Raw genomic sequence first — 25,530 nt, forward strand, 5'->3', positions numbered from 1 at the left:
TATTTCATAAGCCTGTATTTATTCTCGCTAACAAATCTTGTTTCGGAATAATATTGGTAGATACCAAGAAAGTATTTTGCAATTATAATTAGCTGATTTGTGAAAAAAAGACTTCTAGAAACTGAAATGCATCGCATATGACATATAAACTTGTTATTTAACTGGTGGTCTCCAGTGTTGTTCAATAATAAAAATTATTTCCAGAATTTCTTGATGGACATATTCTTCTCTGAGTCCTTCAACATAACCTGTGAGTAAAAAGATAAAATGTAAATCAATATTTGTACCGAGATTGCGTACTGAACTTTGAATTTGAAAAGACATATACTCATAGGTTAGGGGAAGTTTGTGGATACTGGACGATTTGAGACGGAAGGTATAACCCTGATTTTTTTTTATTTAGGCAAATTGCCAAGGATAACCACTAGTGAATTCATTAAAGGTGGCAATCCTGTTCACAAGACAAACATACACAAGATGCTCTACATAAACAAAGTCTTATTACAAGCAGCTTATGGGGTATAAAAAAATAACTATGTACTTAGAGGCCAGCCAATAGGTTCCGTGACCCAACCCAACAGAACAAAGGTTTGAAAGTGGTTTTGGGATCTTTGGTCAATTCTGAACAAATTTAGCTTGGGCTCACCTCCCGAAACCTTGGATAACTCCCGGAAGGGGTCATATAAGGTTATATAGGGGTAAAAATTTAAAAATGCTTTAAATCATTATTGAATATTATGACTGTGAGGCCAAATTTTTTTTTTTTTTTTTATTTATTCTGGTTTATTAAAAACAAAGACATGGCAGTACAAAACTGAATTGCGTCCAGTAACATAAACATTCAATATAAAAATATATATATATATATACAAAATGCATTAAAAAAAAATAAAGAATATACAATTACAAACTTACAAAGATATATATCAAAAACGAGCAAAACTACACAACCATCTAATTTATTTAGGACTAAGAGTAAAATCCATATTGCCTCATGGTATTTTTTTTTCATAGTTACTATATCCTTTTCTATTTACTAGTAGGACATAATACCCAAGTGATTGATAAAGTACCTTAGCTACAGCGAGTTCAAAGTCCTCCTGAGTCACGTGTACCCTTCTTTCTCGCAGTGCATACATTCCTGCCTCCGTACATACACCCTGTTTTAAACAAAGAAATATAATAGATAACCATTTTGTATTTTTATTAAAACAGGAAAGATCATCCTTTCTAAAGGGTGCAATTTAACAACAAGCCACATGTACAGACCTAAAGACATGGCTCTGAAAAGTCACACAGATTTTTATTGTAAAAAAGTGGTGTGTTTTATTTATTAATTATAACACTTAAAACATTGCACAATGTTATGTCATGTCATCTGTCTCTCTGTGCACATACTTTTAGGCATAGCTAGCTGTAAGTAAAGTAGAGAAACTTTCAGCTAGGATCTATGGTCAATTTAAGGTAAACCTGGATTTTACAGATCCCATGCGTAAAATGTAGATTCTACTGTGTTAAAAAAAACGTTTTTCTTTGTCTTGTCTCGGGAAATAATCTTGCGCGAAATGTATGAAATAATAGAAAGATATGATCATTATAAAAGAACTTTCTGAAATATATATGAACTATGAATATAGTAATTATCATATCATCATCCTTTACCTTTACTTCTGCCCCAGATGCTCCTGGCATTGTTTAATATAGTAATTATCATATCATCATCCTTTACCTTTACTTCTGCCCCAGATGCTCCTGGCATTGTTTAATATAGTAATTATCATATCATCATCCTTTACCTTTACTTCTGCCCCAGATGCTCCTGGCATTGTTTAATATAGTAATTATCATATCATCATCCTTTACCTTTACTTCTGCCCCAGATGCTCCTGGCATTGTTTAATATAGTAATTATCATATCATCATCCTTTACCTTTACTTCTGCCCCAGATGCTCCTGGCATTGTTTAATATAGTAATTATCATATCATCATCCTTTACCTTTACTTCTGCCCCAGATGCTCCTGGCATTGTTTAATATAGTAATTATCATATCATCATCCTTTACCTTTACTTCTGCCCCAGATGCTCCTGGCATTGTTTAATATAGTAATTATCATATCATCATCCTTTACCTTTACTTCTGCCCCAGATGCTCCTGGCATTGTTTAATATAGTAATTATCATATCATCATCCTTTACCTTTACTTCTGCCCCAGATGCTCCTGGCATTGTTTAATATAGTAATTATCATATCATCATCCTTTACCTTTACTTCTGCCCCAGATGCTTCTGGCATTGTTTAATATAGTAATTATCATATCATCATCCTTTACCTTTACTTTTATTTATTTATTTATTTATTTATTAAGGTATAAAAACATCAAATTCCAACCAGCAGCAAGAGCTGAAAAGGTTGGATAACAATCTTAACTGAGAAATAAAATACATCAAAGAAGATCTAAACTAAACATTAAACTTAAAGGATTCGTGCTAAGTGTGGAATAGTAGACCGCCTATATCTTTCAGTGCGACATCTGCAAGAATCCAACTTTGAACTAGTATTGCTCCTTAACGATCTTGAATGCCTATCAGATTTATATGCTGGTAACATATTTCTAAATTTGGTAGATTCTAAAAGACTCTTGCCAAACTTGAGAAGAATCTGTTCTCTACGGGACTTTAAAGAAGGCAAACCTACTTGCTCTAAGGCTAATTCATAGCTAACATAATGTGGGCTCAAAATTATGCGCAAAGCCCGTTTTTGAATTTTTTCTATTAAATTAGATTGCTGAACAGTTAATGATGAATGCCAAACCTGGCAGGCATATTCCAGCACAGGTCTGATATATGATGTAAATACTGTAACCAGGTCACTGACTGGTGCACTAGACCTTTTCAGGATACATAGTGAAAATAGTCTACGTGAGGCTCTTGATGTTATATCATTAACATTTGAACCCCATTTGAGGTCATTTTGGATTATTACACCAAGCAGTTTTAACTTACTAACTATTAGAAGATTAAAGTTATCAATAGTGTAAACTAAATTAAGCTGCCGTTGCTTTAAAAAGTTAAATTCAATTACTTGGCATTTAGCTGGTTTTGGTAGAACATCATTAGATGCACACCACTCACTGACACTATTAAGGACACTTTGTAAGTTAGAGGAAGCACCACATTTGGTTACTTCCCCTAGAGTCAGGTCATCCACAAATTTCCAACGCCTACAACTTTCAATGGCAGCATCATTTACTAGAACCAAAAAAAGTATAGGTCCCAGTTTGGTTCCCTGTGGTACTCCACAAGAGATTGATTTGGTGGAAGAAATGTGCGTGCCAAGTTTGGTAGTATGAGTTCTTTCACACAGAAAGCTGCAGACGATGGAAACAATGGATGACCTAACTCCAAGTTTAATTAATTTATCTATAATAATTGTATGATTGACTCTATCAAATGCCTTAGTAAAATCAATTGTACAGAGTTCAACTGATTGTTTGGGCTTGTCAAGACTTTGATAAACATAATTTAACATATCCACAAGATAATGTATAGTGGATGAACCTTTTGTATTACCATACTGCTTAGTGTCTAATTTATTGTCAATATCCTCAATAATCCATTTGGCAATAAATGCCTCAAAAATCTTAGCAAAGACCGGCGTCAATGATATTGGACGAAGATCATCAAAAGAGCGGATCTTGTTTTGTTTTGGAACTGGAACTATAGAAGCAGTTTTCCACTGACGTGGAAAGTGTCCCTCATTGAGACACGTATTAAATAATTTAGTTAGCGGGTTAGCAAGTTCAATAGCAAATTCCTTAATTATTTTAATTGGTAAGTCTGTTGGGTGGCTTGATTTATTACAGTTCACTTTAGTCAAAGCCTTACGAACTTCCCATTCATGTATAACTGGTGGTTCACTTGCTGGGAGGAAGGCTGGTAGCTTGTTGATATTCAAAGCCGGAAGCTGATTACATACAAGTGCAAAATGGCTATTGATGCATTCAACGGTGTTTATAGGGTCAACATCAGAGCCAGGAATACGACTTGATTTCTTCCTCATATTACAGAGCTTCTGGACACTGCGGTGCCATTTTCCAGGTTGGTTCCCTTTCAAGGTAGCAATAGACTTTTCATAGAATGAAGCCTTCGCTCGTTTGACTTCCTGCTGTACCTTACAACGTAAGATTTTCCACTGGATATCCTGTCCATTTCGGTAAGCCACCTGGCGTTTCAAAATTAATTTTCTTAATTTAGTTGTAAACCAGGGCTTGTCATTCAATCTCTTGTTAGTGAAAATTTGAGGAAAATGCTCTTCATAAGCACTGTTGAGCTCCTGATTAAAAATTTCCAAAAAATCTGAAGAGTTTTCATAAGCACTAAGATGATTCCAATCATGCAAAGTCATCCATTGTCCAAATGATCTGATCGAGGAGTCTCTTAGTGGACGAAACAGCAAATGTGCTGGCTTGTGATTAACATCTGCAAGATTGGTTGATGGTTCCAACAAAATACAACAATGGTCACTTCGACCAACTGGTGGTAGTTCCATAGGTTCAGTAAAGATATTAGGAATGTTAACAAATATCTTATCAAGGTGCGCATTTTGTCTAGTAGGAAAGTTAACCACCTGTTTCAAAAACAACTTAGACTCTAATTCTGAAGTATTGAGATCATTGAAATCACCACATACCATAATTCCTGCTGAAAAATCACTAGTTCTAATGCTATCAACGGTACTCGTAATGTGACTGAGAAGCTCAGTGGCATTAGCCGAATTGGGAGGGTAATAAATGACGCCAACGAACATAGTTTTAATTGCTACACCAACACTACGGAAGTCAAATTTTTTCCACAAACATTCAAATTCACAATTATCATGGATATCCATAGAGACATCACTTACTTTAATATTAACTTCATTATGTGTATAAAAGGCTACACCACCACCTCGACGTCCATTATCAGATCTGCATTTGGCGTGCATGGTGTAATCAGATAAGTTCGCACCTTGAAGGCTATTAGGATTCAGCCAAGTTTCAGTTACAGCAGCTATGCTAATTTTATTGGTGCTCAATACAGCATGGAACTCATCCATTTTGTTATTTAGTGACCTCGCATTAGTTAATAATATTCTGGGTAAAGCATGAGAGATGGACTTACAAGGAATATTTATTAGGTTCTTTTCTCTAAGTTTTTGTTTACATTGTTTAAATCTACCAGATATGATTGAAATTATTTTCCTTTTAATGCGGCTACCCGCTCGGCGGCTACGGTTTGGTTTCCATATTTTAAGGGTTTTTAATAAAGATACTAACGAAGAACTAACATCTCCATTGGCCCGCTTGTTCCGTAACTGAAATAATATATGTCTATTATACACTAATTTGTTCATCTAAAGGTCTAGGCCTAATAATATTTTGAATAAAATTTATTTACAATTGACTAATTAATTTATTTACAAATTTCTAATTATTAAATATAAAAATAAAAATTCAATATATATATTTACATTAAAAATGTTATATTTAAATAACTATATATTTAAATTGTGTTTGTATCTAATTAAAAGTGTTGATATCAAAACAAGTTTCTAGGCCTACTGTTTCGGGTTGGTAAAACCCACTCACATAGGGCTGGATCTCTACAATCACCACACACCAGGCTAAAGTCTAGCTAGGCCTAGCACGAAACACTTACAAAACTGACAATAACAGAAGTACAAAAAACCACTAGACAACCAGAAAGAACAAACGACAAAAAAGAAAACAGATACAATATTGAATTGATATTAACTACTTAAAAAAAGAAGAAAAATATAACTCAGAAACAGAGGAGTTGAGTTGAAGTGGCAACAGCTAGACAGCGCCAGATGCTCCTGGCATTGTTTAATATAGTAATTATCATATCATCATCCTTTACCTTTACTTCTGCCCCAGATGCTCCTGGCATTGTTTAATATAGTAATTATCATATCATCATCCTTTACCTTTACTTCTGCCCCAGATGCTCCTGGCATTGTTTAATATAGTAATTATCATATCATCATCCTTTACCTTTACTTCTGCCCCAGATGCTCCTGGCATTGTTTAATATAGTAATTATCATATCATCATCCTTTACCTTTACTTCTGCCCCAGATGCTCCTGGCATTGTTTAATATAGTAATTATCATATCATCATCCTTTACCTTTACTTCTGCCCCAGATGCTCCTGGCATTGTTTAATATAGTAATTATCATATCATCATCCTTTACCTTTACTTCTGCCCCAGATGCTCCTGGCATTGTTTAATATAGTAATTATCATATCATCATCCTTTACCTTTACTTCTGCCCCAGATGCTCCTGGCATTGTTTAATATAGTAATTATCATATCATCATCCTTTACCTTTACTTCTGCCCCAGATGCTCCTGGCATTGTTTCGGCAATCTTGCGAAGGTTGATTCCACGTGTAAGATTCATCTTGCGAGAATGAATCTTCAAGATATCGGAACGTGCTTCTTCATTTGGTGGAGGGAATTCTATTTTTCTGTCAATTCGTCCTGGTCGTAGCAAAGCTGAATCCAGAATGTCAATCCTATTTGTGGCCATAATGACCTGTGGATAGAAAATAAATGAATGATAATTATTTAAATTGTTTAAGTTGTTTCCATGGGAACCATCCATCCTATTAAAAGATGAAGCAATAGATAAAAAGGCTCCTGTTTGGCCTCCAATCCAAATGCCCTATTCCAATCCAATAATAATATTACCTGAGGGCGTGTGGCGAAGTTTGTTGGAAGTCGGATTACGGATCATGAGATCGTTGTTCGAATCCAACTCTCGCCACACTGCTTGTATCTTTAGGCAAAACAATTTGTTTGATCCACCAATGACCGGGGTAATAATGTGCAGCGCATTGAAAGCTTGCTTATATGCACTATATAAAAATGAACTATTATTATTACCTTAATATTAACTGTGGCTTCGAATCCGTCAAGTTGGTTCAACAACTCTAACATTGTACGCTGAACTTCACTATCGCCACCAGAACTCCCTTCAATACGCGACGAACCGATTGAGTCAATCTCATCCATGAAGATGATAGAGGGGGCATGCTCCCTACGTAAAACAAACACAAATTATCCACTACTATTTTAGTTATTAATAGTAACTTTTTCGTTCTTGAAATATTTACAGGTATTAACAGAAAGCAAATATATCTAAAACATATTTGTGGAAATATTTCACTAACCTTGCCATTACAAACAATTCCCTCACCATTCTTGAACCTTCACCTATGAACTTTTGCACAAGTTCTGAGCCGGACACCCGGATGAATGTGCACTCTGTGTGATGGGCAACAGCCCGAGCTAGTAGGGTTTTCCCCGTACCCGGTGGACCGTATAAAAGAACACCCTATGCAGAAATAGAAATTATATGCTGATTAATAGGATAATCAATACAAATATACATTCATTTTTATTAATATTAATATTTATAATAAATGCATGTAATAATATATTTTATTGTTAGAATACCTTAGGTTGTGCGATTCCAAGCGCATCAAACAGCTCAGGATGCTTCACTGGAAGTTCAATCACCTCTTTAATTTCTTTGATTTGTTTGTCTAAACCACCAACCATCTCATAAGTCGAATCGGGAACTTTCTCAACCATCATAAGACTAACAAGTGGGTCAACCTGTTATTAAAATACATTTTTTTATATAACAATATAATAAGTAAAAACATGATGAATTTTTGTAAAAGAGGCTCTCGTTGGTACCAGGTACTGTTTACAGTATGTTGTAATATCACAGACAGAATGCACTTGTCAATTGTATACTATACCACTATACGACCCCCCGGAGACTGAGGTGCGTCATTTGTCTGATGTGCTTCATACCTTATAAATACCTGTGTGTCAAAAAATTGACTTACCTTTAGGTAACTATGACGCACCCATTTTGAAGAACAATTGCCATGTTTATCATTATGTGGTGGGTGGTAAAGTGACGGACATTGAAACACAAGATGTTTTTATGTACCCTTGACGTACCTTTCCTAGGGGTCATATAGTGGATCATACAATTGAAAAGTGCATAAAGCTCTGTCTAAAACACTAAAAAAAGTTAATGTACCCAAAATATGGTAGTGATCGTCCCAAATATGGTAGTCAAATGACATCATCATGTCCATTTATGGGCACATCACATTTTTTTGTCACATAAAGTTTGATAGTGTAGACAATGCTTTAGATGTTGCTTACCTTATTTGGTAGTATCTTGTGAAGTGTGTAGCTATCATTACGAAGTGCTACTCTTGAGTTGGGTGTAACATCTCCTATGTCGATAGATTTGTCAATATCTACAACAAACTTTCCTTCTGGATGTACCTGTAAAAGTTGCATTTGTTATCACTGTACAATATTTTGTTTTTAAATTATAATTGTCTTTATAATCCAATGGCCGTATTCACCATTCACACTTAGGCTAAGGAAAACACTTAAAATTAAAAAACTCTCCTATCTATGTGAACACAATTTTAAAAAAAAAGAGAAATACTTATATTTATTGAGTTAAGTAAAATACTTAATATTTAAGGGAAATTTCTACTTAAGTGTGATTGGTGAATACAACCACTGACAATTTCTTATAGGAATATCAGACAAGGAAAAGACTTAATTTCTCTAACCTTAACAAGTACTTTTTTCTTATCCATTGGTTTAACAACTTCCCCTACATATGACCCTTGTTCCTGCAGTAACTGTAGTTCTTCTCTTAACATACGTACTGTAAAAATAAGAGATATAAAACAATATTTATTCCAATTAAAAATATTTCTAATATCTGCACAGATGCACAATAAAAGATAATTATTACATATACTATGTAAATATGAGAATTTGATTGGTTGAAATTACACCATTTACACCCCCAGGAAATTATAAAAATAATACCTCTAAAGCTCTGTCATATCACTACCATATTTTGGTATTACCACCACTACCATATTTGGGCACATCACACTTTTTTTGAGAATTTTAAGATACACCTCTAAAAAAAAGCAGGCAATATCTGTATAAGATGATGAGGAAAGATGATGAAACATTACCTTTTGCATTTAGTTCATTTCTTTGAGCTTCAAGTCTTCTTAGATTTTGTGTTTTATCATTTACTACAAGCTAAGAAAATTAAAATGTGAATTGGCTTAACATACTACAGTGTAAAAAAATTAAACAAACAAAAGCACACACTAAATATTATATATACAGTAAGCTTTCTGCAAAACAAACATGTTTGAAAAAGTAACATTTATTTACCTGTAATTCTTCTATTTTGGTCATGTAATACTGGCGTATACCAACGCCTTTGTTTGAATCAACTTCCATCTAAAAAAACACAATTTCAAAATGACCTTTAAAAATAGTCACAAACAAAGTGGGCCGAATCGTCCTGTATTCGGAGAAAGACTTCACAGTTATGCACTTGTCAATTGTATGACCCACATTTCTATGTTTTTTTCTTAAATAAATGACAATAAATGATACTTGACTTGACTTGACATGACCCCCGGGAGAGGTGCGTCATTGGTTCGTCATTTACAAATAATTAGGGGAGGGCTGCGTCAAAAAACCTAAATGGTACGTCTTATCAATGGTGTCTAATGTCCGTCACTTTACCACCCATCAACATGGTCACAGTGCGTTAAATTGTTTGGGTGCGTCATGGTCATATTTTTTACGCACGGGTACGTCATAAGTAAGCACCATCATCGGGCAAATGACGCACCTCTCCCTGGGGTCGTATAGTGGGTCATACAATTGACAAGTGCATTACGCAGCAGGTCAAAATAAATGTCTATTTTAAAAAAATTTTAAATAATTGGGTTTAAAATAAAGCAATTTTTTATTTGTTATTGAAATGCAACAAAACAAAAAGCCTAGCCTAGCCTACTAGTAGGCCCTTAGCTAGCCGATTTAATTAGGCCAAAGTAATGGCCTATCTTTTGGTAAAATTAACAGACCAGCACGTAAACTAGGCCTGATCTGTCCGGTCTAGGGCCTAGGCCTAGTCAACCCAGCCCTAGGAGGTTACTCAGGCCCTCTACTGCTTAGTGAGTTTCACTCGTCGGCTCGCTCGGTGCTGGCCTACTAAATTACGAAATTAAATTACTTTAGACTGGTTGCTAAATTAAACTATAATTAGCACCCAGTTGAAATATATGACTTATATTATTACATAGATATAAAACTATAGCAATCATACGCAGAAATTATAGAAAAAATATCATCTTTATCTTTAACAATGACGAAAAAGTGCTTACCTCAGTGGTCGCCATCTTGAAATTTTTCAAGCATGATGGGATACCCGTAGTCTTATTTACATACGTCTTTTGTAGTTGATTGTACTTTATAAAAAGACAAAAAAAAGTTATAATGTCAGGAAACGTCTTATTTAAAGGCTATAGTTATTAGTAGAACTTAAAAACAAGATAGAGGGATTGGTACAGTTGGCACTTGGCAGAAAGAAGTAAAGTACGACGAAAAGGATGTCATCTTTCAACAAATTAGAGAATCAGACAAAAGTACTGCTAAAATACATATAATAGATAAATAATTATAATGTCTTCAACGATAAACCGTACAATGAGGCGATGGCGACCACTCATTTCAATATTGATAGGAGCAAGCGTTGGAGTGACACTTAGTTTTCTGTGCTCGCCTTTAGTGAACTCAACTTGTGGTGTGGAGAGGTTAGGCTTAGCACACATAGGCCTAGGATCAAGCAGGAAGACATACTCACTGTATGGTCTTGACGGCAATGGTAATCCAATGGATGATGAAGAGTTTCAACCGGTACTAATGACAGCTCACAATCCACCAGAAAAGAAAACGGTTGAACGCAACAATCTCCTCCGATTCCGATATGTTGCCCCAGAACTTCAGATAAAAGATAAGATATTTGTCGCTGTGGCTGCAACACATGGTATGGATTTAGAATCTATGAGTGTCGCGATCAATAAAACAATTGGACACTTGGTGCCAAAAATAGTATTTTTTACCAATAAACCAGTGGATTCAGCCCTACCACCTGGAATGCAGATTGTTCAGTTTTCAGCCGAACAACCAATCATGTACACTTTTGAAACGTGGAACTATATATTTGAACATTTTGCAAAAGATTTTGATTGGTTTATGTTGATACAAGATGATATATATTTAAATGGCGATAAATTGATGAATTTTGTTAATCACATGAGCATCGGACGTGACACATACATTGGACTACCAACTAGAGAAATTGATATGGGTTTCACCTACTGCAGAAAGGAGGCTGGTATGGATGTTACACTGGATATTTGTCCCAACACCATAATAATAAATAAACAGTTGCAATTACACACATCTACACATGTGTAGGCCCCTAAACTAATAGAGATATTATCTCTATGCTATGCCTAATAACATTCGGTGCTAACAAAAAAATTATACATATTTTCATTGATTGCTTATAGATTTCATTTGGATATGTCTCAATCAATCTTTTTTACCGTAAGGTTATGAAGTTTAAAGCTCTGTCTACACTATCAAACTAGTTTGACCAAAAAGTGTGATGTGCTCAAATATGGTAGTGATGTGCTTAAATATGGTAGTGATATGACATCATCATGTCCATATATATGGGCACATCAGATTTTGTTGTCACATAAAGTTTGATTGTGTAGACAGAGCTTTAATCTAAAATAATACTGATCAAAATTAATGTATTCAATAAATCTGTGAAGTGTAAAATCTGCCCAGAAAATCAGTATAGTATATGAAAAAAAAAAACCTGATATGTGGAATTGTAACATCATACAGGATCCAAAATGTTGGACAAATATTCATTGTGTTTTCAATATAAATACTTATGTTTTGTCTTTATATTAAATGCCAAATCTGACTGTTCTGATCAAAGCATAAATTAAACTTATGTAGATCACTGTACAATAGTATTTCATCATGAAGCCACAGTGTAAAAATATACATAAGTTGTAATTGTATTCTCTATTCTTTTCTATTTCAGGTTATATAATTTCTCGGAATTTGCTAAAGAAATTTGGGCCAGACATCGGTGATTGTATTAAGACATCAACCAGTAGTCTATCTGATCTTGAAGTTGGTAGATGTGTTTATCAGCATGCCAATCAACAGTGTACCAGTCTTTATGAGGTAAAGACTGCCATGCTAATGACCTTAATATGTTCCTTAAGACCTTGTAGCTAAATGCAAGTTCAATTCAAATTAATACCGATCAAAATTAATTTAATTGCCCAGAAAATCAGTAATATGAAAAAAAAAACCTCCACTGCCCACTATATTGGAATTAGTACATGCTTTAAAGGTCTATCTACATAATATGATGATGTTATATCACTACCATATTTAAGCATAACTAGACAGAGTAGACAGAGCTGTACACAGACGCATACTGTAGGTATAATAGATAACAATATAAACTAAAGGTTAAAGATGTATTGTCCCCTAAAAATATGAAAAATGAAGATTAATTAAATCAGACTTTGAATAGGTTATTTTGTAGTTTTGATCAAGTGAATCACTTCCGTAGAAAATAAAATGTTTTCACTTATAAAATAACATGATAAATGGTTAAATTCAACCAAAAATCCATTGGCCAATTTGACCATTTTTTGCTTTAAATTCCAGTTTTTTCAGGTAAATAAATTTGTTTTCGATCCAATTTTTGGTTGAAGTCAATAACTATTATGTGACATTAAAATGGCATATTCAACAACAAAAATTAGTTTTCAGGGGGACAATACATCTTTAAAAATTACTTAGATAAGTTGTTCAATAAATAATTAATACTTTACTAAATCAGGGAAGAGTTAAATTAAATTAATGTTATCATTTGACCAATTAAAACAGATTAAACCCATTACTGTACCTCACTAATAATAATAGTTTTAAGTTTATTATAATAGTTAAATGCTGTTTATTAAATTTATGCAGACCTATGTTCATTGTATTTGTATCTGTTGTTTGGCGAATTATTGTTGCTGTTGGTTTGGGTTTTGAAATAAAATTAAATAAATAAATTATACTTAAGTGGAAATAATACTTAAGTGGAAATACTAATAAGTGGAAATAATACTTAAGTGGAAATAATACTTAAGTGGAAATAATACAAATTGTACAAGAATTATACTCTAATTTATATAATAATATACTGTATTTTTTATATTTTGCAGGGTTCAGTTTATAACAGTTACAACTTTGATGGAAAATCACTCGGCGAGTTAGAAATGAATGATGCACACATGCGACAAGCCATCACAGTCTTTCACGTGACAGAGAGACGATCTATCTACCAACTTCACAAATTCTTCTCAGAGGTAGCCATTAATGAAACAGAACTTGAAATAGAGAAAATAAAAAACGAGATTGAAAAGGTTGTTCCTTACACACCAGCTGGTGAGGATGGGTGGACATGGCCAACCGGTACTAACGAACCATTTAAGCCAACTACACGATTTGACGTGATTGGATGGCAGTATTTTACGACAACTCACATATACGGTCATTCTGAGATAAACCCGAAAACCCAATTAGTTGGTCCGGACAAGCAAGATATTGATGAAATCCTAGGCACCGCGATGAGTAAGCTAAACTCGGATTACAGTGACACTTTCTCCTCTGGAGGTAGACTCGTAAACGGCTATCGAAGGTTTGATCCGACCAGAGGTATGGAATACACATTAGATTTACAGTTACAGACTATAGATAAACAGACTGTCCAGAAAAGAGTCCAACTACTGCGGCCGCTTGGCCCTGCGGAGATCATCAACATGCCCTACGTGACAGAGTACAACCAGGTAACAATCATTGTTCCCGTCACGATAAATGACCGTGAACAACTGAAAGTTTTTCTGGAATCGTATGCGTCCGTTTGCTTAGAAACGCACGACAATTCTGCTTTGATGCTTATTTTTATCTATACTCCTGCAGAGGCTCGTGTTATGGCTCAAGATGATATTTACAGTAACATAAAACAACTCGTGTCACATTACGTAAGAAAGTATGCTGGTTCTCGCATATCATGGATCAGCGTGAAAACAACAATCCCGTCTCCAATTGCAATTATGGATGTTATATCTGCTAAACATCCACCCGAAACTTTATTTTTCCTAAGCACTGTTAATGCTGAATTATCCCAGGAATATCTAAACCGTGTTCGAATGAATTCTATTCTCGGTTACCAAGTCTTCTTTCCAATTCCGTTCTCACAATATGACACCACCATTATCTACAAGGATACTCCAAATCCTGAAAAAATTGAGGTCTCGAAAAATGTTGGACGTTTTGAAAATCTTTTGTATGAGCATGCAAGCTTTTATAACTCCGATTTTGTAAATGCTCGTCAGATCTGGGATGAGAAACACCCGGGAAGCAGCACGGATCACATCCAGTCCGACACGGATCTCTTTGAGATGTTTCTTGCAACGAAGCTGCATGTCTTCCGGGCTGTCGACCCAGCCCTTAAGGAACGTTATCACGAAAGAGTCTGCCAGCCAACCCTCCGAGAAGACCACTACCAACGATGTTTAGAAAGTCGTGCAGATGGCTTAGCCTCACGACAACAACTTGCCATGCTAGTTTTTGCACAGGGTGAAAAGGAAAAAGTTGAACAACTCTAGATTTAATTGAAAAAGTAAATCAATTTTCTATTTTATTAAAATATTTTTATAGCAAGTGTTTTCTACAAAATATATTTAAGCAGTTAAAAAAAGAGATGAAATGAATATTGTAACTACTGTACTTAATCAACTTTTTATTGATAACAGATTTATTAATCAATATTTTATAAACTGTAAACTCTATGTTTAATATAGATAGTTGTATTCATATAGATGGCTAAGGCAACCAGTGAGCGGGGAAGTGGGGGTGTGTAACTAATTTTCTTTTCAATCAAATTTACATACTTTTTCATTCCAAAATTAAATACTTAACATAATATATTTGTTATGCATAGCAATGTTATTTGAATTGCATTTTTCCAACTAAATTTTGATTGTAATTTTGACCTTGGAACAGTATGGTGATGCCCATGGAAATATATCTCTGTACAAATACAGTTCTCTCAAACTTATTCCATACACTATTATCTTTAGCTTGTATTATTTTTGTGAGCATTTAAAGGCTGACCTTCTGACCTGACTGGTTCGACGTCTAATAAAATACTCATTGTTAATCTTGCCAGTTAAGTGAATCCCACTCTTGCATATCTCTTGTTATTATTGTTTGTCATTTCAGAGTTGAAAGCCTCATTCTCTGTGAAATTGTTTTCTATTATGTATATATTTTTCAGTCAAGCAGTGTTTTTACTTGAATGCATATAGCTGTTATTAGAGGCATGTACAGGGGTTTGTGGGTGGGGGTGGTTGTAAGAGAGAAGGGTTGTAGTAATGGAAGGGTTGTAGGAGGGAAGGGGTTGTAGGAGAGAAGTTGTTTTAGGAGGGAAGGGGTGGTACTATTTAAATCTTTTTTTATTAAATTTGTTACAATTCATTGTAAAAATTCAAAATGTACATAAACCTCCCTATTTTTACATATTATCACATGGTCTTCTTATATTTCACAGTTTTTATATATTTTCACGTTTAGTGGTAAAACTAAAAAGCACAAAGTATTGTTATAAGTTTTAATTTATACAGTTTTTTTTACAAACATTTGTTTTTATAATTATAACAATAAATTTAGCTATAGTACTATGTTTTTTTTAGAGGAAACAATAACAGTTATTTATAAAGCGTGGTTCCCACTAGCGACGCAACGCAAGGACGTAACGCAACGCAAGTGAATTGACCAATCACAAGCGATGGCTTATTCGCTTGTGATTGCTAACTGTCTATAACTTCGCTTGTCATTGGTTAAAACGCTTGCGTTGCGTTTACGTCCTAGCGTTACGTTCTAGTGGGAACCAAGCTTTAATTACACTAATATAATAGATACGTAGGCTTATTTGGACAATTTTAAAATGTTCAGGTTACTTTATTGTTACATAATTATGATACCACAGTACAATTTAGATATGATTTATTGAAGGTGCTTCACAGCAGTAATGTACTTACTGTTTCAATCATTCAACAAATAAAATATTTAATATCAGATTTTATTATTTAATTTGTTTATGCGTATCTTTTTATTGAGAACAATAAACTCTTTAAATAATCAGCAACAATTCCAAATGATATGAATATATGCAAATCATTTTGCTTAACAAGCATGAATGTGCCATACTCAGGGTACAGCAAAAGAAGCTGTAATGACGTCATAAGACCGGATGTAACGTTACATACACATCAATAACCTCGCTACCAAATACTGCTATACGGTACCATCTTCGAGGTGATATGGCTGCATCCGGTTTGAAATTAAGAAAATCCGGCTCTATAGCCTGTAATATACTCATGCCAAATCCCAGCTCAATACTACAGAATAAGGGGGATTAGTACTCTATAAATCGCACTTTTAACTCAATAGTGTCTGTCCGGATGGATAGAGTCCTAGACTTGGGCACCCCGAGTAATAAACGAGATACTGTATATAGGCCTACTCTATATCATATTACGTATACAGTATATTTCACCATAAACTTAAAAGAAAAACAGGTTTCGCCAGGGCTCGAACCGGGGACCTTCTGCGTGTTAAGCAGACTTGATAACCACTACACTACGAAACCTCTTGCACCAAAAAATGTGGGTTGGTTTCCAGTGGTGGTGGAATTTCGAATAAATAACAAGAAATATTTCTTACAAAAAACGCCGCGTAACTTTTTGACTGGACAGTTGTAAGAACAGTCTTCATTAATCTAATATAATAGGTCGGCCAATCAAAACGCAAGTGAACAATTGGGACTTTACTTGTGATTTATGTCATTGGCCTGTCACAGCACAGTCGTTTCTTTCTACTGTAGAATTAAACGCACAAATTTGTATTGGGAATAATGTATGTGGTTATTACTATCGCATTTAGGTATTGATAATAATAATAATATGGCTTTTGAATAAATAATTACTGTCTGTAGAATAACATTTATACATTTTCGGTTCGCGATGAAAAGTTATATGAATGGATTTGTAATAGGTATTTATAATAATAGTATATGGGATGTATTATTGCTAAGCTATCACCAAATCGCGTTATAACATTATTTCTCAGGGTTTTTTGCACCATTGATCAATACCAAACGCGTATCGGTATTATAGTTTTTAATGAATCATTACATTAATAAAAATACCCAATTAAATCAATCGCGTCAGTCCAATTCCGACTTATGTTTCGATCACATAGTTCTGTGTCTACACTGTCCCAACTAGTTTAACAAAAAAAGTGTGATGTGCCCAAATATGGTAGTGATATGCCCGATTATCGTAGTGATATGACATCGTCATGTCTATATAATATGGGCACATCATATTTAGTTTGATAGTATAGACAGAGCTTAAGGATTATATTTAAAAAATGTTTTCTTACATTTTGAACGGAAGTATTTATTTGTTTATAAGCCCAATTTTCCAGTCTTAATTTTACATTTTGAAAAAAAGTATTTATTTGTTTATAAGCCCAATTTTCCAGTCTTAATTTTACATTTTGAAAAAAAGTATTTTATTTGTTGATAAGCCCAATTGTGCAGTCTTATTTTACATTTTGAACGAAAGTATTTATTTGTTGATAAGCCCAATTTTGCAGTCTTATTTTACATTTTAAACGAAAGTATTTATTTGTTGATAAGCCGAATTTTCCAGTTTAATAATAATGACCCCTTCCACAGTGCTTATACCATATACATTTTACATGATATTGACCGTGGGTTCTTTACGCCTCTGATGCATTTGTTTTTATTGTACCTTTTTAATAAATTATTATATGTTTAGGCCTAATCACACCCAATTTAATGAAACGGTCAGATTCCGATATGATTTCAATTGAACGAAAGTAGTACTATATTTATTATTCATTGATAAGCCAAGGGTCCCATGGCGTTAGCCAATATCTTGAGCATTTGACTCTTGTGTCAACCTGTAACACAAATCATTCTTCAAAATCTAAAGAAAGAACCTCACACGTCTTTTTTGTGAGTGATACACTATGGATGATATGCCACGGAAATAATATGTGGACATTGCAAACAATCATAGGCCTACAGTAACAAACATAACATGGCTAATAAGCATAACATTCAGACTTGCTTGTTTTCTAGTGGATTTTTATTTACTTTAGCATGTAGAATAAAACTAGTAACAGTGGCTATATTAATAATTATACTGATTATCCTTGATGTTATCGCGTCTAATAATAACATATTTTGTTGTTGATAAGCCCAATTTTTCAGCCTTGATTTTACATTTTGAACGAAAGTATTTATTTGTTGATAAGCCCAATTTTGCAGTCTTAATAATGACCCTTCCACAGTGCATTTTACATGATATTGACCGAGGGTTTTTACGCCTCTATAGGCACTGATCAATACCATAATTAATGTACTTTTTTAAATGAATATTGAAATGTTTCAACACTCCCAGATTTCCTCATCTTTATCGTTTCAAAAATTAATTAAATAATTTTCAGTGTATCACCGGGCGGTTTGGAATTTATTTCTATGCCTGTTGTGTTTATATATATAATATTAAGTATAATTATGAATTCACCAACACTTTCAGGCCCGGGGCCGAGTTTGTGTAGACTAGACTTCCATGCACAGCCACATGTTAAGGAATATGAATCTCTTTATGATTTTAATATGGTTCGAAATGATATTACACAACAACGATTAGACAGCAACTGTGCAAGAGTCAAACTAATAAAATCGGAATGATCAATTAATTGAACATTTACAGCATAAGGCCCATACACTAGGACGATAACGATCGACGATAAATAGACAAATGTGCATTTTTAATACATAAACCAAAAGAAATATAAACAATTCCTTTGATGAAAATTATATTTTCACACGTCCAATCAAATGACGTCATGATTAGTAAGACCAATAATATCGTGACAATACAGCGATTTTATTGTTTTTATTTATCATGACGTCATTTGATTGAAATTTGAAAAACATTATTTTTAGAACGAAAACCTTTCTAATTTCTTTTGGTTTATGTAAAAAAAATGCATGCTATATATTTATCGTCTGTCGTTATCGTCATAGTGTAATTGGGCCTTTATACACAAAAAATAAATTGATTACGAAGTTACATGTCATTTTCACCTATCACCAAAATACTAACCTTTTCAAAAGTAATTAATTGTTACGAAGCCAATTTATATTATATATTTCATTAAAACTGAACTTTACGGTAAATGAAGAGTAAGTATCAGTTAATATGAATAATATAACTAGTAGGTCTATGAACTTGCGTCCAGACACAGAACTGTGACATTACTATCATAAATGTTGAAACCACTTATAAAACCTTTTTTTTTTAAGAAAATATAATTGTGTTAGGAGAAGGCTAATAAACAAATAGATAATGTTCAAACCTTTTTCTGGATTAATTAATGGAGCAGGCGTTCCTAATAATCTGCTGTAGACTGATTGTTCACCTTCTGACGATAATTGATTGGACCCCCCACGGCATCTGATAACCAACAAAAAATTTACGAGGACTGTTTCAATGATTTAATATCTGACGGCGTATTATTATAACATTGGCCTAGATTGAAAGTCAAAGAAAGTCATTGTAAATACCTCCCTTTATGTTGACAGAGCCAAAATAAAGTTTTGACCATTATCGAATGATTATTTGACAGTGACTTATTATAATACCGGCCTGGTTGACAGCAAAAACGAAGTTATTATTTATTGATCAAGATTTTACAGATTTCCGTCTACATCTCAATAATACTGTATTATCAGCAAAGGCTTTCATATAGACTCTCTTCTCCCAGACGTTTTTTGGGTCCAGCAGCTACCTATAAATTATAGTCGAGTTTCCAAATTCACAAAACTGTCAGTCTTAGATACTAAAGCTACCGCTATGAAACAGCTTATTAATGAATGTGTCCTCCTGGGACATAACTGGCTAGAGCCGCGGCGCGAAAACCGACGGGAACCAGGAGAAGACACAGCATTTTAATCGCGAACTTTTCTAGGGGGCGCTGCATTACTAAAAATAAAAATAATATAACCGTCTCGATTGTTCCCCAATACGCTAGGCCTAGGCTGATTTCTTTCTTTCTTTATCGGTTGTGGTAAAAATAAATCCACAATAATGTTTTCACCGTGCGTGACTAAATAAATAAGAAAGGTCATTGTGTGTCATTATTCATTTCGTTGAAAAACGTAGAGGTAAGTACGTCTCTGTGCATTGTCTGTACCACATTCAAACACAAGCATCGCCGGATTTAGCGGGTCCAGCCAGCCAGGTAGGGACCCACCCGGCCTAACTTATAGTGCCTAGGCTAGGCCTAGCTAGGGCCGCCTAGCCTGGGCCTGTATTTGCTTGCTGGCTAGCTAGGTCTAGCTTATTAAACATACTGTACATTTACATTTAACTCAATATTGCCGCTTGTGCCACCTAAATTACAATTTAATATTTAAGTTTTGGAAACACCACCCACTAAAAAGTAAAAGTTTTCCCCATATCATATGATATGATAGAACATGTAATACTAATAGTATACCAGAGGGACACACAATCATTGCTTTAGATGTCCAAGATCAAGAGTAAAATGAAGTGGCGTAAAAAAGAGGCTGGCGGGACGTATCAGACACGGAACCCTTTATTATTTATTTAGTAGCCTCCCTCGTCTTCTTAAAACATTTCTTGAATTCAAGATTACTGTTAGTGTTAGCTTCTACAATGTTATTGTTGGCGCAGGAAGTGTGTTCCAAACATTTACTACACTTTCGGCTTTTCCACACTTCAAATTTGGACGACAGACAATTGGCCTACGGCCTACAGACAACAGGCCTACACTACAGACAACTGGCCTACAGACAATTAGCCGACAGGACACTTTGCTGACAGAATTGGCCGTATTTTCGCACTTTAATATTCATTCTTCTTTATTTCGTCGACGGTATACTCTACACTCGCAGTTTACAATCCCCAGTTTTAGACAATGTTGTATTTTTTAACAACATTATTGAAACCTAAGTCCTATTTATATTTTAACGATTTTGTCATATTCTTATCTTCATCTCAGAGCCCAAACATAGTTGGATTTAAAAAAATTATTTATGAAACAAAAAAACGATATTGAAATAAACTGCACTACTGGACTGGACGTTTTCATATGTTGGTTAAATACTCATACAGTATACAGAAATTCTTTTGGCCAATTGTCTGTCGCAAAATGTCCTTCAGTAGGTCAATTGTCTGTAGGCCAAATGGTTTTCAGTGGGAATTTCCTGTCGGTTAAATGTCTTGTCGGCGAAATGTCATGTCGACGAAATGAACGATCATCAAATGTCCAGTCGGCAAAATGTCCAGTTGGCTGAAGGTGCGGTCGACGAATAGTCTGTCGGCCACTTGTCTGTTGGCAAAGTGGCGTTCTTCACTAATCTAGGGCCTACGCCAGGCAGGACCCGACATGGGTTTTATTATGTAAAATGTTCATGCCAACAACATTATATTTGATGCTGTTGTGATTCTTTTTTTTATACATTTTTAATGTAAAACACAGTCACAATAGGTTTATTCCAAACCTGAAGACCGCCCTCTGTAATGTGATGTTTTGTGACATTGTTTGAAGCATTTAACAATATTTTAACTGATTTGAATTGTTTCTGGAAAGAAAAATATAGTTACATTTACCATGAGAGCATGTTATTTAATTACATGTACTTGATATCATTTTATATCATCAAACACTACCAGTAGTACCAGGACTAAAATACTATTCAAGTCCTAATATTTAGATATTTAATTTCAAGGTCAATAATCTTTAGACCCTACTCTGACTTGCATTTTTTATAGTAGTAAAACTTATTCCTATTGTGCTTGAGCCAATAATACCAATAAATATGTACCCTGTTTTTTTTTTGTTGAAATTTACATTTTGCAATATTTATTTTATTTAGTTTATATTTTAGATTTATAATATATATTATTTATATTTTACCCCTGTTTTTGTGACCTTTGACTGTAATGTATAAAACAGGCGTTCTCAACAGGCAATGCGAGTGCATTTCTTATGGCCTGTGATAAGCTGAGACTGCTAAAAAATAAAATAAATAAAAGTTGTTTTAAAATGTCCTTAAAGCCCATGAGATTCCAGACTTTTCCCCATGTAACTATGGTCAGCTCTATATCTGACATGCAACATTATTTGAATCCCTGGTATGATACAGTATAAACAAATAATGTTTCTATTTATATTATTTTCTATATCATTTAAAAAACATGAGTAATTTGCTGTTTGGTGACCTGACCTGTTTCTCAGGATGTATAATAATCTTGATTTCCAGTATCTAGGAATTATTTTTTTTTTTAATGTTAAATAATTTTTTTTGCAATTTTGGTGACTGCATTCTCAGAGTTAATCTCTGATAGTCTCAGTTTTATCTCAGACTTAGTGTACAGGTGATAATTCACAGACTCTAAAGCTCTGTCTACAGAATGTGATGTGCCCAAATATGGTAGTGATATGGCCAAACATGGTAGTGATATGACAACATTATGTCCAAAAACAATATGTTTTCTAATTAAGATTACCTTTAATCTACTTCAAATAACTCTCCTACTACTACAGTATGTTTCAGTGTTGAAGATGTGTTAGATTCATAGCACTACATTCTAATTCATTTTGTAGCATCTAGACAAAATGTATAATTAAAATCTGTATTAATTGGTTGATATCTTGAAACTGTACTGACTCATAATAATCCTATTTTTGTTTATAGATTTTAAAATGCTTTCATACTGTGCATACAACTCGTCTGTTCTTCCAGCATGGACACAAAATGGCTTCTCAATCTGTTTCCTTGACACGGTGACGTCATCGATTCTACTGGCCGGCATGGTTGTTGGTGGAGGTGCTCAGTTGCTTGTCTACTGGATGTGGGCTATCAGGCTTGAACAACAATTTCAACCTCAACCAAAAGGGTTTAGAATCCAAATTATTCTCTCTTCACTGATAATTATCCAGTATATTATGCGTATAGGTTTCGCAACACATTACGCAGGCCATCTTCATGGGTACAACGAACTAAGTACGATATTCTATATACTTTCGTGGATGATATCTCTTGCGTTGTTATGGACGGAACGTTCTAAAACTTTGATGAGTTACAGCGGTAGAGGCCACGGAATTGTTTTATTAATATTTTGGACATGTGCATTGGTTAATGAAACGTTAGCGTTTGTTTCGTGGCATAGTCCTCAATGGTGGTGGAAGCTCAGCAACAAGGATCAAAAGACCGCGTTTGGTCTTTGGGTGTGTCGTTACGTACTTATATTTCTTCTCTTCGTGATTGGTTTCCGAGCACCAGCGTTACCGAGAAGGAATTATAATTTGATGGTGAATGAGGATAGGAATGAAGAATTAACTGTAAGTTCATTCAAGTTCAAGTTTGTCCTTTATAAAAAAATTACGGAAACATACAAAATGTCAAGGGTTATTATGTCGGACGTCAACAGTAACTCAAATTTGAGCACACAACTGCAGCAATATGGTCTTGTTTATATATAAAAATGTTAATAAAAAAAGCTTATTAAAATTACTGTAAAATAAGAAACAAAAACACAATTAAGTAAAAAAACAGTAGAATATATTATAAAGAAGAATTTAATGGAAAATATCGTATATAATTATTACTATAAAGCTAACAACTTTCACTAATTCCTACTTCATGCCTACTTAGAAGGCCTGCCCTTAGTTACTTAAATAGTAGTCTAGCGCCCTCGGACCACAGACTGTGTGTGTTTCATGCGAGCGATTACGGGGGCTGGCCCAGAGCCATATATATAAAGAGTTACGACATGGGATTAATTATAGTCACATGATATGCAGATCAATTTGTGTCAAACTTGTCTCCGTTAATTCATGTAAAGTATAGGAGCAAGAAAATACTTTAAACTTTTTCTTATATTCAAAAAAATGTAATTGCACATTTTACGGTGCAATATCGATGTGCACAGCGTACAGAGAAGTACTTGCGGCAAAGAATATTGCGCGCGCGTGCGCTAGTACATTATAAAGTTCTATTGATTGATTTTGGAACGAAACATCCCATAACTACGTCCTATTAATAACAATTATGTAATATTTTCAATTCATAATGCATGCTTTGATGACTAAATAAAATAATAAAGTGTCGTGGATATATTTGTTAATGTATTGAATAGGGTATGAACAATATTAAAATAATAAAGGCAAATTATTACAAATGAAATAATGATCGAGTCTCTGAAAGTTTGTATCAAAAACACACGGAGAGCATACTGTATAAAAAGAGGGGTGAATTTGTATTGCCTTATATGGGTTCATGCTTTGATGTATCCTGACTTGCATGTAGGCCCTAGCATTTATTCTTTTGTTATTATAGACACAATATATATATATGTTACCAAATTAATACCATTAATAAAATTAATTACTAAAACAAAAAAGGAATATAAGCGTTAATTTCACAAAAAAATCTAAAAATAATGCATGAACTACAGGAAAACGCTATACAAAATAGACGCGCGCGCCCTCAGCGTGCGAATTTTTGGACACAAAAATGGCTTCTAATTTTCAATGTCGTAACTCTTTATATTATATTATGGCTCTGGGGGCTGGCCGAATGTCTAGCGCCCTCGGACCACATGCTGGCCTAAAAAAAAAGAACTACGGTTGCCTGTAAGTGTCACGGCCGGGGCAACTTAAAACAAATATCACGGAAATTTACACACAAAAAAACCACGGCGATTAAAATAAAACTCCACTGCAATTTTGAAATAAGAAATCACGGCAAATTAAAAATAAAATACCACAATTTAACACAAAAAAAACAAAGCAACTTAAAATGAAACACCACGGCAAATTGAAAATGAAACACCACGGATAATTACAGAATGTGATGTACCACGTGAATTTCTCAAATCCGTGAGCTCTTTCAGTATAATTATATGACTGCACGGGCTAACCGACTGTCCAAATAATTTATTTGGAAAGCTACGCTTTTAAAACAGTGGCACACTTCTTGAATGAAGGTGCGTTCAGGGTAGGTAAAATAAAAGATAAAGAAAAAAAATGTTTTAACAATAGGCCTATTTACAAGAAAACCTAAAGTAAATTATGTGCAAAATATAAAATAAAAATATATAACAAAGCAATACAGGATTAAAAAACAAAGAACTAAGCATTCCCATTGTTGCTTTCCCTCAATAAATGTCATCAATATGACACTAAAGCGTCTTAGTAAAAATTTCGAATCTCTCAAATACTGGTGTTTTTAGTTAGCCGTTATGTGCATAACAATGGTCGCAGAATTTTCGTCACGGAATACAATACATTTTATTTGCGGTTACTTCGTAGCTTCAGTGCC

General features: G+C 34.2%; 3 protein-coding genes and 1 non-coding gene across 4 annotated transcripts in view; 2 read left to right on the top strand and 2 right to left on the bottom strand.

Annotated features, from left to right (window-relative positions):
• Nucleotides 1-10,347, bottom strand: LOC140063685 (26S proteasome regulatory subunit 8). Its single transcript, XM_072110147.1, has 11 exons — nucleotides 10,310-10,347; nucleotides 9,306-9,374; nucleotides 9,098-9,167; nucleotides 8,678-8,775; nucleotides 8,253-8,378; nucleotides 7,524-7,685; nucleotides 7,238-7,401; nucleotides 6,951-7,104; nucleotides 6,391-6,600; nucleotides 1,074-1,160; nucleotides 1-248 (listed from the first exon to the last, which is right to left on the bottom strand). Exons 1-11 carry the CDS (start codon nucleotides 10,322-10,324, stop codon nucleotides 195-197), a joined length of 1,209 nt encoding a protein of 402 aa, XP_071966248.1. The 5' UTR covers nucleotides 10,325-10,347; the 3' UTR covers nucleotides 1-194.
• Nucleotides 10,348-10,509: 162 nt separating this feature from the next.
• LOC140063684 (chondroitin sulfate synthase 2-like) lies at nucleotides 10,510-16,184 on the top strand. The gene is made up of 3 exons (XM_072110146.1): nucleotides 10,510-11,322; nucleotides 12,052-12,197; nucleotides 13,238-16,184. Exons 1-3 carry the CDS (start codon nucleotides 10,608-10,610, stop codon nucleotides 14,681-14,683), a joined length of 2,307 nt encoding a protein of 768 aa, XP_071966247.1. The 5' UTR covers nucleotides 10,510-10,607; the 3' UTR covers nucleotides 14,684-16,184.
• Nucleotides 16,185-16,655: 471 nt separating this feature from the next.
• Trnav-aac (transfer RNA valine (anticodon AAC)) lies at nucleotides 16,656-16,728 on the bottom strand. The gene has a single exon. It is a non-coding gene; the product is annotated as a tRNA-Val (tRNA).
• Nucleotides 16,729-20,189: 3,461 nt separating this feature from the next.
• LOC140063686 (ATP-binding cassette sub-family B member 6-like) overlaps nucleotides 20,190-25,530 on the top strand; it is a 40,130-nt gene continuing 34,789 nt past the window's right edge. Inside the window, exons 1-2 of the mRNA XM_072110148.1 lie at nucleotides 20,190-20,343; nucleotides 22,903-23,549. Coding sequence (XP_071966249.1) covers nucleotides 22,911-23,549 — 639 coding nt within the window. The 5' untranslated portion in view covers nucleotides 20,190-20,343; nucleotides 22,903-22,910. The remainder of the gene's footprint in view (nucleotides 20,344-22,902; nucleotides 23,550-25,530) is intronic.

This window comes from Antedon mediterranea, chromosome 1 (assembly GCF_964355755.1).
Source record: "Antedon mediterranea chromosome 1, ecAntMedi1.1, whole genome shotgun sequence".
Classification (NCBI taxonomy): Eukaryota; Metazoa; Echinodermata; class Crinoidea; order Comatulida; family Antedonidae; genus Antedon; species Antedon mediterranea.

Coding starts and splice junctions, on each gene's coding strand:
- LOC140063685 (XM_072110147.1), bottom strand. Junction 9,168..9,305: donor CCAAAATAGAAGAATTACAG/GTAAATAAATGT, acceptor TAATTTTCTTAG/CTTGTAGTAAATGATAAAAC. Junction 7,686..8,252: donor ACAAGATACTACCAAATAAG/GTAAGCAACATC, acceptor TTTTAATAACAG/GTTGACCCACTTGTTAGTCT.
- LOC140063684 (XM_072110146.1), top strand. CDS start 10,608: ATGTCTTCAACGATAAACCGTACAATGAGGCGATGGCGACCACTCATT. Junction 11,323..12,051: donor CTACTGCAGAAAGGAGGCTG/GTATGGATGTTA, acceptor TTTCTATTTCAG/GTTATATAATTTCTCGGAAT. Junction 12,198..13,237: donor AGTGTACCAGTCTTTATGAG/GTAAAGACTGCC, acceptor TATATTTTGCAG/GGTTCAGTTTATAACAGTTA.